The sequence below is a fragment of the Corvus cornix genome, chromosome Z (assembly GCF_000738735.6).
Source record: "Corvus cornix cornix isolate S_Up_H32 chromosome Z, ASM73873v5, whole genome shotgun sequence".
In the NCBI taxonomy this organism is placed as follows: Eukaryota; Metazoa; Chordata; class Aves; order Passeriformes; family Corvidae; genus Corvus; species Corvus cornix.
The window spans coordinates 55034056-55046797 of record NC_046357.1 but is presented as its reverse complement, the minus strand read 5'-3'; the positions used below and the strand labels follow the sequence as shown (position 1 = coordinate 55046797).

General features: G+C 37.7%; 1 protein-coding gene across 20 annotated transcripts in view; it reads left to right on the top strand.

The window, feature by feature from the left end:
* Positions 1–12742, top strand: part of ADGRV1 (adhesion G protein-coupled receptor V1) — a 332117-nt gene that overhangs the window by 139575 nt on the left and 179800 nt on the right. For all 20 annotated transcript variants that reach the window (XR_005603898.1, XR_002273300.2, XR_002273301.2 and 17 more), the window contains 6 exons: positions 921–1328; positions 2302–2486; positions 3533–3782; positions 3956–4095; positions 5062–5222; positions 9937–10037. Coding sequence is in view for 16 of the 20 variants with exons in the window: in XM_020584155.2 (XP_020439744.2) it covers positions 921–1328; positions 2302–2486; positions 3533–3782; positions 3956–4095; positions 5062–5222; positions 9937–10037 (1245 nt within the window). In the remaining 4 variants the exon portion in view is untranslated. The remainder of the gene's footprint in view (positions 1–920; positions 1329–2301; positions 2487–3532; positions 3783–3955; positions 4096–5061; positions 5223–9936; positions 10038–12742) is intronic.

Here is a 12742-nt window from a genome sequence, read left to right as displayed (position 1 = left end):
CCAGATTCTCCAGTGAACTCAGAAAATGTCTGATTCATTCCATAAATAAACTCTACTAATAAAAGCTAAATATTTTCAAAAAGGGGTGTAGTATTTCACAAATAAAAATCCTCATTTTATTCAGTAGGAGACCTTTACTTAGGAGTCAGTATACAAGCTGCATTTATTAAATGAATGGACACTTTTGAAAAATCATACAGTAGAATAACAGCTCAGAAAGTTAGTTTTGTCTTAAGGAGAGTTTATTATATTACCAGATAAAATGTCAAGGTTATGGCAAGTGACAAAAAGAGCAAGACTTTGAAGAATGAAACAATAACTGCAAACCTCATGGAAGGTAAAAGTAGTGTTGCTTCACAAGGAAATAAGGCCAGGTAGCATTAATAGATAAATTCATTTATCTGCCTTGCATGTGTATTCTATAGCATTCGCTTTCCCTTTGTATTAAATGGATTATTCAGCTTTTAAGCATGTATTCTGGGACTAAAATACCATGAACTGATATTAGTTTGGACACAGATTTCCAAAACCTTTGCTTTGCTTTTGTTTAGTTTTCTATTATTTGTAATGCTTTTCTCTACCCTAAAGTGAGGGACTTTGTGCTGCAGTTGCAGTGTTACATCAACTCTTCTGGAATTCACACATGTGCTAACATTTCTGTAGTATTTATTCACACAGAAAATTTTGTGGTTTTTGTTCTGGAAAAGAAAGAGTCTTCTCCTAGGTTTGATGGATTACTAATTCAGGGAGATAATTATTTTAATTTAATTGTTTCTCCATTCATAACTACTTTTTGAAAGAGGACTTCTTTTTTACACATTTGTTTTTACCCATTTAAAGTGTGGTTTTGAATCAGCAGGTGGTTTTGAACAATTACATCTATCATAATGTTACCTAAAACTCTTTTGGTTTGTTTTAAGGAGCTACAAAAACCTGAACCTATTGGAAGGACCTTCATATCTCCAGCTGTGGCAGGACAAGATTTTGCCAGATCGGAAGGATTACTGACTTTTGAACGTGGACAGAGAAATGCATTCCTGGATGTGACCCTGACTCCAAAGACAGGATCTTTAAACCCATTTCCTAAACGTTTCCAGGTTGTACTTTCTAATCCCACAGGCGGTGCCAGGGTAGATGACGTGTATGGTATTTCCAACATCACCATTGTCTCAGATTTGGACTCCTTGCCAGTTTGGGGACTGATTGATCAACTGCATCAGCCTCTTGATGACGCCATTTTACACAGAATCCTTCAGAATCTGAATGTCAGAGTGGCTACAGAAACTACAGAAGAGCAACTTACTGCTGTGGTGCATATAATAGATAAGGTGAACACTTCCTGTTCTTTCTTAAATGACGAATGACATTAATTAGAGTATAACAACACAACGAGGCATATATATATATATATATGTACGTATATAACAAGGCAGATCACATCCACAGCAGTGACTCTGAAGCACAGACTGCAAAAGTAAAAGTAGAAATTGTGAAGTCCCACAATCAAAGAAGGAGTTTATCTGCCACTAGTTATGATGGTGGCAAGAAATCAGAAATCAAATAGGTTGAAATGAGCAACCAGTATTAATTTTGCATGTATACCAGTAGCTCTAGATTTTCTACTGTGCAAAATTTTCCGTTTGGTGCCACAGTTTCATAGAGCTTATTATGTTTTCTTGACTCTTAGGCCACAATTTTGTTGCTTTTACGCCTGGCACAACACCTGCTCATATCTTTACAGCAGACTGCAGTCAACACACAAGCAAATCCTACCAGGGCCAGCTGGAGTCTGCTGTAGTCTTAAGCAAGCATCAGTCTTTTTTCCTCCAGTAGCTTGTGCTTAAGCATTCCACTAAGTTCTATGAAAATTATAGACTAGTTTTATGGTGTTCTGTCTCTTCTGGACTCATGGAATAATGCACAGAAGCTGAAAAATTTCTGAATACCTTGATACAAAGTGTTATAACAATATCCATTCATTTTTGATTGTTGCCACAAAGAAAACAGAGAAAATAATGTAAAAAATTCTCAGGACTCAACAATCTTTGGTTTGTGAAAGAATGAAAAATGCCACATCCTTTCTTTACTAATCAAATTCCCTAGTAAGGATATGTTTATGTAGTTTTGACAGACTGTGTCTTATGCCTGGAGCAGTGATCAGGAGTTGGGAAAAGTATTTTGAACTTTCAGAATGAACATTGGAATCACAGTGAAAATATCACTAGAACACTGAACATAAGGAAATATTACAAGCAGATTCCTTTGTGTAAAATGTTGTTTGATTTCTTCTCCTCTCATTAGGTTACAGGTGTAGGTGAAAAACTGTTGCTAACTGGTAAAAGTAGAAGTCTTTTCTATGAGATACTCTGTGCTCTGGCTAGCCCAAAACGTGAGGATACACAAGGATATAGCTTGCTTGCTGAGGTGACTGAGAAGTTTGCTTTTTCTCTGTTGACTGGGATGAAGTGTGGATCACCAGGAGAAAGGTTAGTAAGCTTGAATTCGTAATATGTTTTGTGAATACATGACATCTTACCAATACAGAAAATCTAAACTACATTTTCAGAAGATGGACTTCTCTACCATCTAGTATGTTACCCATATGTGAATGTGTTACACTATCATGATCTTATGAAGCGCTGTGTCATAGTGCCAATACATAGTGCTTTGTATGATTGCGCGTCACATAGAACCGGTACTTTGTTATGGGGTAACTATCGAACATGAGTCAGGAGATCTGGTATGTTAGATACTCACCTTTAGCTCAAATATTTCCTGGAAAAGTATTCATTATTCTTGCCAAGAAAATAATATGTAATTGTATGATGCAGAGCTGTGTTCTAAGCCTTAGATGAAAGTTAGCAACCCAAAATTTCTGCTGGCATTTTGTAATTCGTATGTGCTTGGTTTTGCTCACTTGAACATTGTTTTAAAATTTTTAAAGCTACTCATAGTTTCAAATTGCTATTTTTGTCTCCAAGCCCTTGTCAGGCTAATGGGCTGGGGAAATAGGTGACTGAAGAAAGAGATTATTCTTTTTTATGAGACAGATGGTTTTAAACACTGTGGTTTTCCTATTGACAATCTTTTAAACAACTGGTGGTTGAATGTGTGTTCAGTGTTTAGAACTTAAAAGTTAAAATTCTTTATTACAAGTTTTTTTTGCATCATCTGTTGAGAAAAAAAAATAAAGCAAGATCATACATTTTAATGTCTCTCCTGTTTTTTAGACTCAGCTCTACATCAAGTTGTAAAGATGAGTGTTTTGATAACCTAGTTTACTATGGACAGATTTCAGTTAGAGGTCATAAGGAACAAATCCCAGAAGGGAAATGGAGAAGCTGAAATGCGTAAAAATTCAGCCCTTTTTTTTCCACAGAAACTGAAACAGTGTGCCAATTAAACATCATAAGCCTAAAAATGCTGAGCTCATAAAGTACTAACAAATCACAAGTACCTTTTAGAGTCATTATGTGATGAGTAGTGAAGCTTGGTTCTGCTTACCAGCCATATTGCTTTTCCATTTCTACAGAGGCAAAAATATCCTTGACAGCTGTCCATATATTGCAATAATGGCTCACAACTGGTTTCCTCAGCAAATCAATGGACACAGATTTAATGGAAAAGATGGAGATTCTATTCAAGTACCTGAGCATTTACTAGAGGTCTCTCTAGTATTATCATCTCCTCAAGAAGAGAACTGTGAATCTGTACAGTTCACAGAATACAGCAGTCAGCAGTGGTTTCTTACTAGAGATAAAGAACTTGCCCTGAAGAACAAGGTTTGAAAATAATGCAATTTTTTTCAATAATTTATTTTAACCTAGATATTGTTCAAAATACCACATATGTATTTAAAATAAAGTGAACATTTTTATGGTTGTCTGTGATTAAAATGAACACCGTGTTGAATCTTAATATTAAATTTATCTTTACATTGTACATATTGTTTCAGGTTTTTTCAATGAGCTTGCAGGGTCAGAGTTCACTACCTTTGAAAGATAACAATGAAGTCATTTATCGTATTTATGCTAAAGGAAATCGCATTGTTCCACAGAAGTCTCTATGTCTCCTCTGGAATCAAGCTGCTGAAAGGTTATTTTATTACTGTGTTTAGTTTTCCAATTTCTACCATGAATCCATGTATTTGTTTAAGATATGATAACTCCAGTTAAATAATTTGCAAGTATAAAATTGATCCATTTCATGTCTTTTTCCTTAATTTTTCTGGCCATTTTACCAGTACATAAAACTTTTCTTATAATAAAACGAGTAGTTATTCTGGCTCAGATATTTCTCAGACTTCTGCCCCTGGCTTTTTTTCATCAAAATACCATTTAGATTGTATAATGATGCATTAGGTTACAGTGACAGGCTATAAATCCCAGAACTGCATCAATGAATATGTTAATGAAATTGGAGATAATTGTGTTCTGTATCCTGTTGAAGTATAGTTGGTTTAGGTTCAATTTCATTAGACCAACTGGATAATACCAGCCTGCTGTTGATACAAACTATTTCTCTTCAGGAGGAGATGCACCAGAATTTCCCTGTATGCTTTCCTTTAATCTGTGCACAATTTCCAGTAGAAATGGCTTAGGATATCATCTGTGGTATGCTTCACCCTTTTTCAAAACCACTTCAGCAATACTGAAAAAAAAACAAAACAAAACCTGAATTTTAGTTTCAAAGCAACAAATAGCAGTATAAAATGTTCTCCATAACAGGGTATTGAGCAAAGTTAAGTAAAAAACGATTTGAAAAGTCAGACAGACCTAAAAATCTGGCAGAGATTTTAAAAACATGGGCACAAAAATTCTCTAGTGAAAAAAATGTTAATACATGTACAAAGATTTAAAAAAACACATTAAAAAGCTATAAACAATATTTTAATCTCATGTAAATATGCTCTTCTGAGCACTACACATGAAAGATTACAGAAAACACCTACTGAATAGTTTAGGGAACTTGGTATTTCAGGAATACAACAAAAGTTTTCAAGCCTGCTTACCATGTGAATTACACAAGTCCATTTCCAACTCTGTGAAACTTGTTTTGCAGCTGGCTGTCTGATAGCGGATTCTGCAAGGTGGTTGACGACAAATCAGATTATGTGGAATGCTCCTGTTCTCATATGTCCATTTATGCAGTTTATGCCCAAACAGATAACTTATCTTCATACAACGAGGCTTTTTTTTCTTCTGGATTCATCTGCATTTCAGGTCAGTTCATTTAAGACAGTTTTCCCATTAATAATCACTGATGACCACTGATTGATTATTAACACTTTTGGTAGCTGATGACAATCTTTTTATTTAGTGGAATATTGAAGGAATATTGACTAACTTCATGTCATTAAAGGTGAAATCTCGTCTGATATTTGCCCACTGACAAATTTTGCCACTGGAAAAAAATGTCAAGCATATAAATATCACAGAATCAACTAGGTTGGAAAAGATTTTTGAGGTCATCAAGTCCAACCTACGACCTAATGCCGCCTTGCCAACTAGATGATGGGACTGTGTGCCACATCCAGTCTTTTCTTAAACACCTCCAAGGGTGGTGACTCCACCACCTCCCTGGGTAGCCCATTCTAATCCCCACTGGTCCACCTTGTGGCACATAGGGATGGCCTGCTCCTATGCCTTCAAGATTTATTTCTTGAAGTATGTCCCTCCTTCCAGGACCCCTTTGTTTTTGAGGGCTGTTTCCCAAGGTACTCTCCAAAACAGCATCCTGAATTTCACCCTCTGAAAGTCTAGTGTAAAAGCTTTACTGAAGTTTCAATATCTTTGTTTCACTGAACATTGAAAACTCGTGGTTCTTTTCATGAATGTCATGGTCACTGTGCCCCAGACGGCCTCTGACCACCACGTCTCCCACCAGCTCCTCTCTGTTTGCAAACAGCAGGCCTAGCAGAGCCCCACCCCTGGCACGCTCACTCACCAGCTGTGACAAGAAGCTCTCCTCCACACATTCCAAGAATCTCCTGGACTGCCTCTTTCCCACTGTGCTGAGCTCCCAGCAGGTATCTGGCAGGTTAAATCCCCTACAAGAACAAGGGCTGGCGATCTTGAAGCACCCTCCAGCTGCTTGTAGAATAATGCTTATAGAATAATCTCTTCATTCTGGTTGGCTGGTCTATAAGAGACTCCCACCAGAATGTCAGCCTTGCTGGCCTTCCCCTGATTCTTACCCATGGTACTTGATCTTTTTGTCATTGATCTCCAGCTCCATGGTGTTGAGAGCCTCCCTAACATACAGAGCCACCTGCCCACCTCTCCTGCCTACCTGTCTCTTGTGAAGAGCTTGCAGCCACCCACTGCGGCGCTCCAGTCATGCGAGTCATGCCGCCACATTTCTGTGATGGTGACTATGTCACAGCTTTCCTGCTGTCCCATGGCTTCAGCTCCTCTTGTTTGTTACCCATGCTGCCTGCATCAGTGTAAAGGCACTTCAGCTGGGCTGCTAACTTTACCCCTGACTCAGGCTTACCACCCTTGGGCTCATCTCTAGGAAGCCTGGTTTCATCCCCTTCCCTCTTCAAACCTGGTTTAAAGCCCTCTCAGTCAGCCCTGCCGACTCATGGGCTAGAATCCTTTTGCCCTTGTTAGACAGATGGAGCCCATCTGACTCAAGAAGGCCTGGTGCTGTAAAAATTGCCCGTGGTAAAGAAACCAAAATTCTGATTACACCAGCCCTTAAACCATGCATTGATAACATGGGTTTTCCTGTTCCTTTCATTTTTCATCCCTGCTCCTGAAGGAACTGAGCAGAACAACACCTGTGCTCCTGCCCCATCAACCAGTCAGTCCAGAGCCCTGACATCCTTTTTAATGACCTTGGTACCCCCTTCTTGTCAACCTCATCACTGCCAATCTGGACAACCAGCAGTGGGTAATAATCAGAGGGCTGAATTATTTCAGGGAGTCTCCTGGTGATATCCCATACCTGGGCCCCAGGAAGGCATCAGACTTCACTGTGGCATGGGTCTGGTTGACATACAGGGCTCTCAGCTCCCCTCAGAAGGGAATCACCTACTACAACTATCCTTCTTTTATTCTTAATTCCTGATGCTGTGATGCATCTGACAGACGAAGTGCACGTGGAAGATTCTCCAGACAGATGTTTTTCTTTAGTGTCATCTGCCTGACCCTCTGGACCCAGGGCCTCGTACCCACTCTGTAAGGGCACCTGGGAGGGTGATGGGGGTCAGGAGGGAATTTTACAACCTCTGTGATTGGGTACCCATTTCCATTCCCCCCATCTGCTAGGCCTCCTCCTTCTGCCTGATGGTAAGATGGTCAGGGCTCCTCTGACTCCTGCTGAACTTCTTGCAGGTTTGCAAGGCTGTAAGTCCACAAGTCTATTTCTCTTTCACTCTCCCTAACACTCCTCAGCCTTCCCAGTTCTTCCTTAAGCCCTGCCACCAGACAGAGCAGATCATTCACCTGCTCACACCACACACCTGTGTCTTCTGGTACTGCCCCCAGGCTCAGACACTCCCTGCAGCCAGGGGTCTGGACAACTGTGTCCTTGGGGGACTCTGCTTGGGTTAGCACACTTTTGCTGGCAGCAGCAGCAATGACTTTTGACCATTTGTAACCCATTGCTGGATCTAGTCAAGTTGGGGGAAAAACACCCCAAAAAACACAACCAAAACACACCCATCTAACATACCACCCACCGCCAGGAGAACAACTGCACCCCTCCTGTGCAAACCGCTGAGCAAACTGCCGTGCCACGCCCCTGTTTGCCTGGTCTGGGTCACCAGGCTCCCCAGAGCCGTTTAAATCTCCTGCAAATGGTCCTGGCACACCCCTTGATCGCCTGAGTGGCTGTTTCCCTGAGGTGCTTTAATGGAAAGAGATGTCATTCATTTGGGGGAAGAAACTTAAAAATCTTAAATTCATCTGTGTTGCTAGCAGCAGTACAGTCATCCTCTTTGTCAAATTTTTTTGACCATTTTATCTGGAATTTACACTCAGAAGTAATAGCTTGGGGGAGATAGATTCCGTTACACTCTGCTGCCTAACTGCTACCCAACATCTTGGGAAAAAACCCTGAAGAGTTCAACCTATGAGGAGCATGACTCTGTTAGCAGCCTCAACAGCCTAAGCCCCAAAATACCAGGCAGGAAGCAAGGGATCTAAATTCTAAACTCGACTTCTGAAGGAGCTTTCCAGATTGCAGCTGGTTTACTAATATGTTGCAGCAATCACAAATTAAAGTAAATTTTTCTTAGAACTATAGAATTATTTAGGTTGGAAATGACCTCTTGCATTTATAGGCACTAAGAGTAATGGGCTTACTAAGAAAACATGCTAAAGGGAATTCTTGGCTGTCTTTAATCCCCTTAAATGGGGGGCTGGTGTGCTCCTTGTGAGATTTATGACTTCTGTACTAGATCATCACTATATGAGTAACAAAAATCCTGCATGCAGCTAAATCAATTATGTATCCCTACCTAGCAAACTGCCGTAACAGATTAAATCTAGTCTTATTTTTTTTAAAACCTCAGCCAAAGAAAATGAAGACAGAGAAAGAGGGAGAACCTCTCAGTTTTTCTGCTCCACACACATTGATGGTTATATTTAACAATAATAAAACGAGATTTTAGCACATAAAAATAAGCAGATTTTAAAATACAATTGCAGGGAAAAAGAAGTATGTTGATGAAAAAAAATGCTGTAGAATGGAAAATGCAACAAAAACTGAAGAAAAAAAATATATGCAAAAGCTAAGAAAATATTTTGCTGAATTTGAATCAATTAAGATACAGATAATTGTTCAGAACTGGTCATTTACTGTAGTCATAAGAATGTGTTTTGAAAGTAAAAATAGTTTAGCTTGGTTAAGGGTTTACTTTGAACTTGAGGCAAATGCTTTCTGATGCCTTTCAGCTTTTTTGGCTTGTTGAAGATGTGATGATATAGATTATTAGATTTAAATGAATCTTTTAAGTAACAAATTGCTTTATTTTTAGAGTGATAGGGATATTATTCATTTCTCTTGACATTTCCACGTAGGTATGAAGAATATTAAAAAAAAAAAGAAAAAGGAGAGAACATGTATAGTTGTTTAAATATCACTAAATAATTTTTGAAATATTTAGAAACAATACTTTTAGCAATTATTTCTTTCACTCATCTCTTACAAATACTGGTAGCTGAACAAATAATCAGTCTCAATAGAGGATAAAAGATCTGCCTTAATTACCCAAATTCCTGCCCTGAGTGAGGTGTGAAAGCTCACGGTTAACTCTAATTAACTCTTAGATTTAGCAGTGTTTTCCTTGGTGGCTTAACTTTCCTAGGGTTCTTTTCCCAGGAGCTACTTACTGGTAGGAAAGGGGCCTTTTCCATTTTTGTTCTGTTCATGTTTACAATTAATTAGTGAAATGAAAAGCGGTGTCATTCTTTCTGACTACTGCTATAATAGATTTTTATGCCCAACACAGATGAAATGGGAGATTGGCATTTAGAAGGTTTAGCTATCTGCTAAAACAGTGCTACCCAACAGGAGGCATTTTTTATGTAATTGTTTCTAAAAACATTTTTTGGATACAGTAATATGAACACTGAACAGTTACCTTTGCTTTATATATAACTATTATGACAATCACCCATTTCGTGCAGAAAATTACACCAAAAAACACTTTTCAAAAATGGTTTGTTTACATCATGAAATTATTTTAGGTCCCAAGCCTATGGGAACATTAAATACATGTTAGTATTTGAGATAAACTCATGAGTGATCTCAGTGTCAACCAAAATGGACATACTCTCTGTAAGGTTTGTTTGTTTGGTTTTTATTAAGTGATCTGCACCTTTGAGAGATATCTGCTGGATATATAGCACAGTTTATTAGCCTAAGCTTAAATTTTCCTTCTTTTTTTTTCTTTTTTCTTCTTTTTTCATTGTCATTTCTATGTAGGTTTTACTTTGGCTATCATCTCCCACCTTTTCTGCACCAGGTGTGCCATGTTTGCCGCTAAACTTCTCACTCATATGATGGTTGCTTGTTTGGGTACTCAGGTAAGAAAAAAGGCTGAAGTCTCAAAATGTGGAGTGAGTACATGTTTGCTTTTCTTTTCTTCACTTTCATGGGCATGTCTGAACAGACCTGAAGTCTGAACATTTTGGGAAAATGTAAAGTTTCAACATACGACACTTAAAATCAATCCAATATTCATATTCTGTGTTGGGAATTCAACTGGAATTACACACTGTCTGAGAATATTTAATGAGAACCGATGGATGATGCAGCAATGTGAGAAGATAGTCCCATGTATAGAATGCTGTGGTCAATTCTAACTTCTGAAGGATTTTGAAAGTTGTCTTATGTTTGGGCCCACAGGCTTTTCTGTCTGTGACCTGTTTTTTGTTTAAATACACTGCATTTTAACTTTTATATGTAATTCTGATCTGTGAAGAATAATTCCTGAGAATATTTCCATGTGGTGTGTAAATGTAATAATTTTAATTATAGAGGTACAGTTTGTATGGTTCTAAGTAATTTTGTCATTCATTCTCAATACTTGAAATACATGGCTCTCCTAATCTCTTTTTCTTTTGCCATGCAGTGATTTTGAAAGTTTAGAACAAAATTTTTGAAAGAGGATTTTAGCGGGGTAACTGCTTAACTAGTGAGCAAGTTTGGAGAGGAAGTAAAGACAGTTTGGCAGCAGCTGTCAAAGAAAAGAAAGTGGCTTTAAGGCAGAGTGAAAAGAGAGTGTTTGACAAGGGAGAACTGAACTACTGTGCTAGGTGTTCTGAACAGGTGGAAGAAAATCTTTATAGAGTTGTGTTGTGATATGTTGGCCTATTGTGAACTAGCCTGATTAGGAAGCTAAAATTTAACAGAAAACTCTACGTAGATGGTGTATGTACAGCTGTACCCACATACAAGCATTTGGTCACTATATATGTGATTAGAAATTTACAATGTAATTAAAAATGTTGTGGGTTTGCTGACTATTGACTCTGTATGAGAGGAGCTATTTAAGACAGTTTTAAATGAGAACTTACTACTTAAAAATCAGCACTTAATAATTCATAGTTTAAATACAAAGAAAATGTTAGTATTTTTTATTTCTATCTTCTAATCTTTAGGCAGCACTAGACACCGGATTTGTAACTATTAGCTCTCTAGCCACTCTACAGAATGAAGGAAGCTGATCTTTCTCCATTTGTTTATATTTTTACCAGAAAAAAAAATAAAACCAGGAAGTTTTTCACGGTAGCTCCTCTGTTTTATACATCCATAAATAATTAGTTTTCATCTTGTATCTGCGCGAGGTGTTTATTAGGTTTGTACTTCAGGGGTTCTTTTTAAATTGCTACCAGTGCACTAGTTACTCATGTCTGTAGATGGCAGTCAAACCTTTTCAGCACATTGCTCAGGAACTTGCTGTTCCAAGGCTGTGCCTGCTTTGTAGTTGCTCACAATAGTTCATTTCTCTGTCAGTGATGGGGAATGGTGATTCGCAACATTCAACCTTCATTTCGTTCTTGGTGTGTCCAGGGCTGCCAGAATTAATGGAGCACTTGTAAAGCATTCAAGAGTGGATGTTTCACCATGTGTTTAGTGAAACTCATTGGAAAAACATAAAAGACTAGGATATTTGCGAAATATTTTTTATTCCTTTTGAACGTAAGTTCATTTAACAATATCCTAAATGCATGAAGGAAAAAATTACTGGGCTGAGATTTTTAGTTTTGAAGTAAATTTAGGTGAATTTTTGAGTATGCAAAAAATTAAAGTTAAATGAGAACATACTTCACAGTGTCTCAATACTGTCATAGTAGTCAATAAAATTCTTTTTTCAGAGCTATAAACCTCGATTACAAACTTAATAGGAACCATTGGGATGGCTACTGTGCTTTGCCTGAGAATTCCCAGACAGAATGCATGAATAAGCACTTTATACATGACTTTTTTGTATATACTCAGCTTGATGCATCTCGTCCACATTAAATTTCAGGGGCCATTTCCACAGTACATGCTCAGTATTACAAATACATGAATTTATGCTAAATTCTCTATTTAGACTTTTTGTGAGTGCACTATTGAGCAGCTTTTCATATATGCAGTAGCCACTTCTCTGGAATATTTGATCATTCACAATCTGCTTATAGCAAGTATTGTGTACAAATGGGCTTCCATTCTTACGGCCAGCAAAGCAAAATTAAATTCTAGTGGTCAAATAGAAAAAAAAGGCATAGGGGAAACTGTGTCATCCTATTTTTATCAAACAAAAAATTAATGTTTTCTCATTTATCCAGTCCCCAAACTTCTTATGCACTACTATGATGCACTTAGCATCATCACCTGTCACTGCAATAACTACTGAACTGCCAGGCCAAGTTGATCCTACCACTGACTTTGATAGAAATGCATGATGAAGAATTATACTTACTCTGTTTAAATATTTGAAAATTGTGTGTTATTCAACCTGAGCAAAAATACAAACATACATGTCAGTTATATTTTTCAAGAAGCAATAGTGCATACCATCTTCTTTTTAAAAAAATCGTTATTTTATAAACTGCAGCCTTGGTAGAATCGTGGCTTTATTATTTGGACTTATTCAGATTTGGACAATTTTGCCAGAAGATAAATTTTAAAGATGTGATAAAATCTCCAAGAGGTCATGAAGGAGCAGGATATGTATGAATGAATTAATGAATGATCATCCAGCCTGTAGCTTCTGCCATCCTATAAAAGTGAAATCTCTACA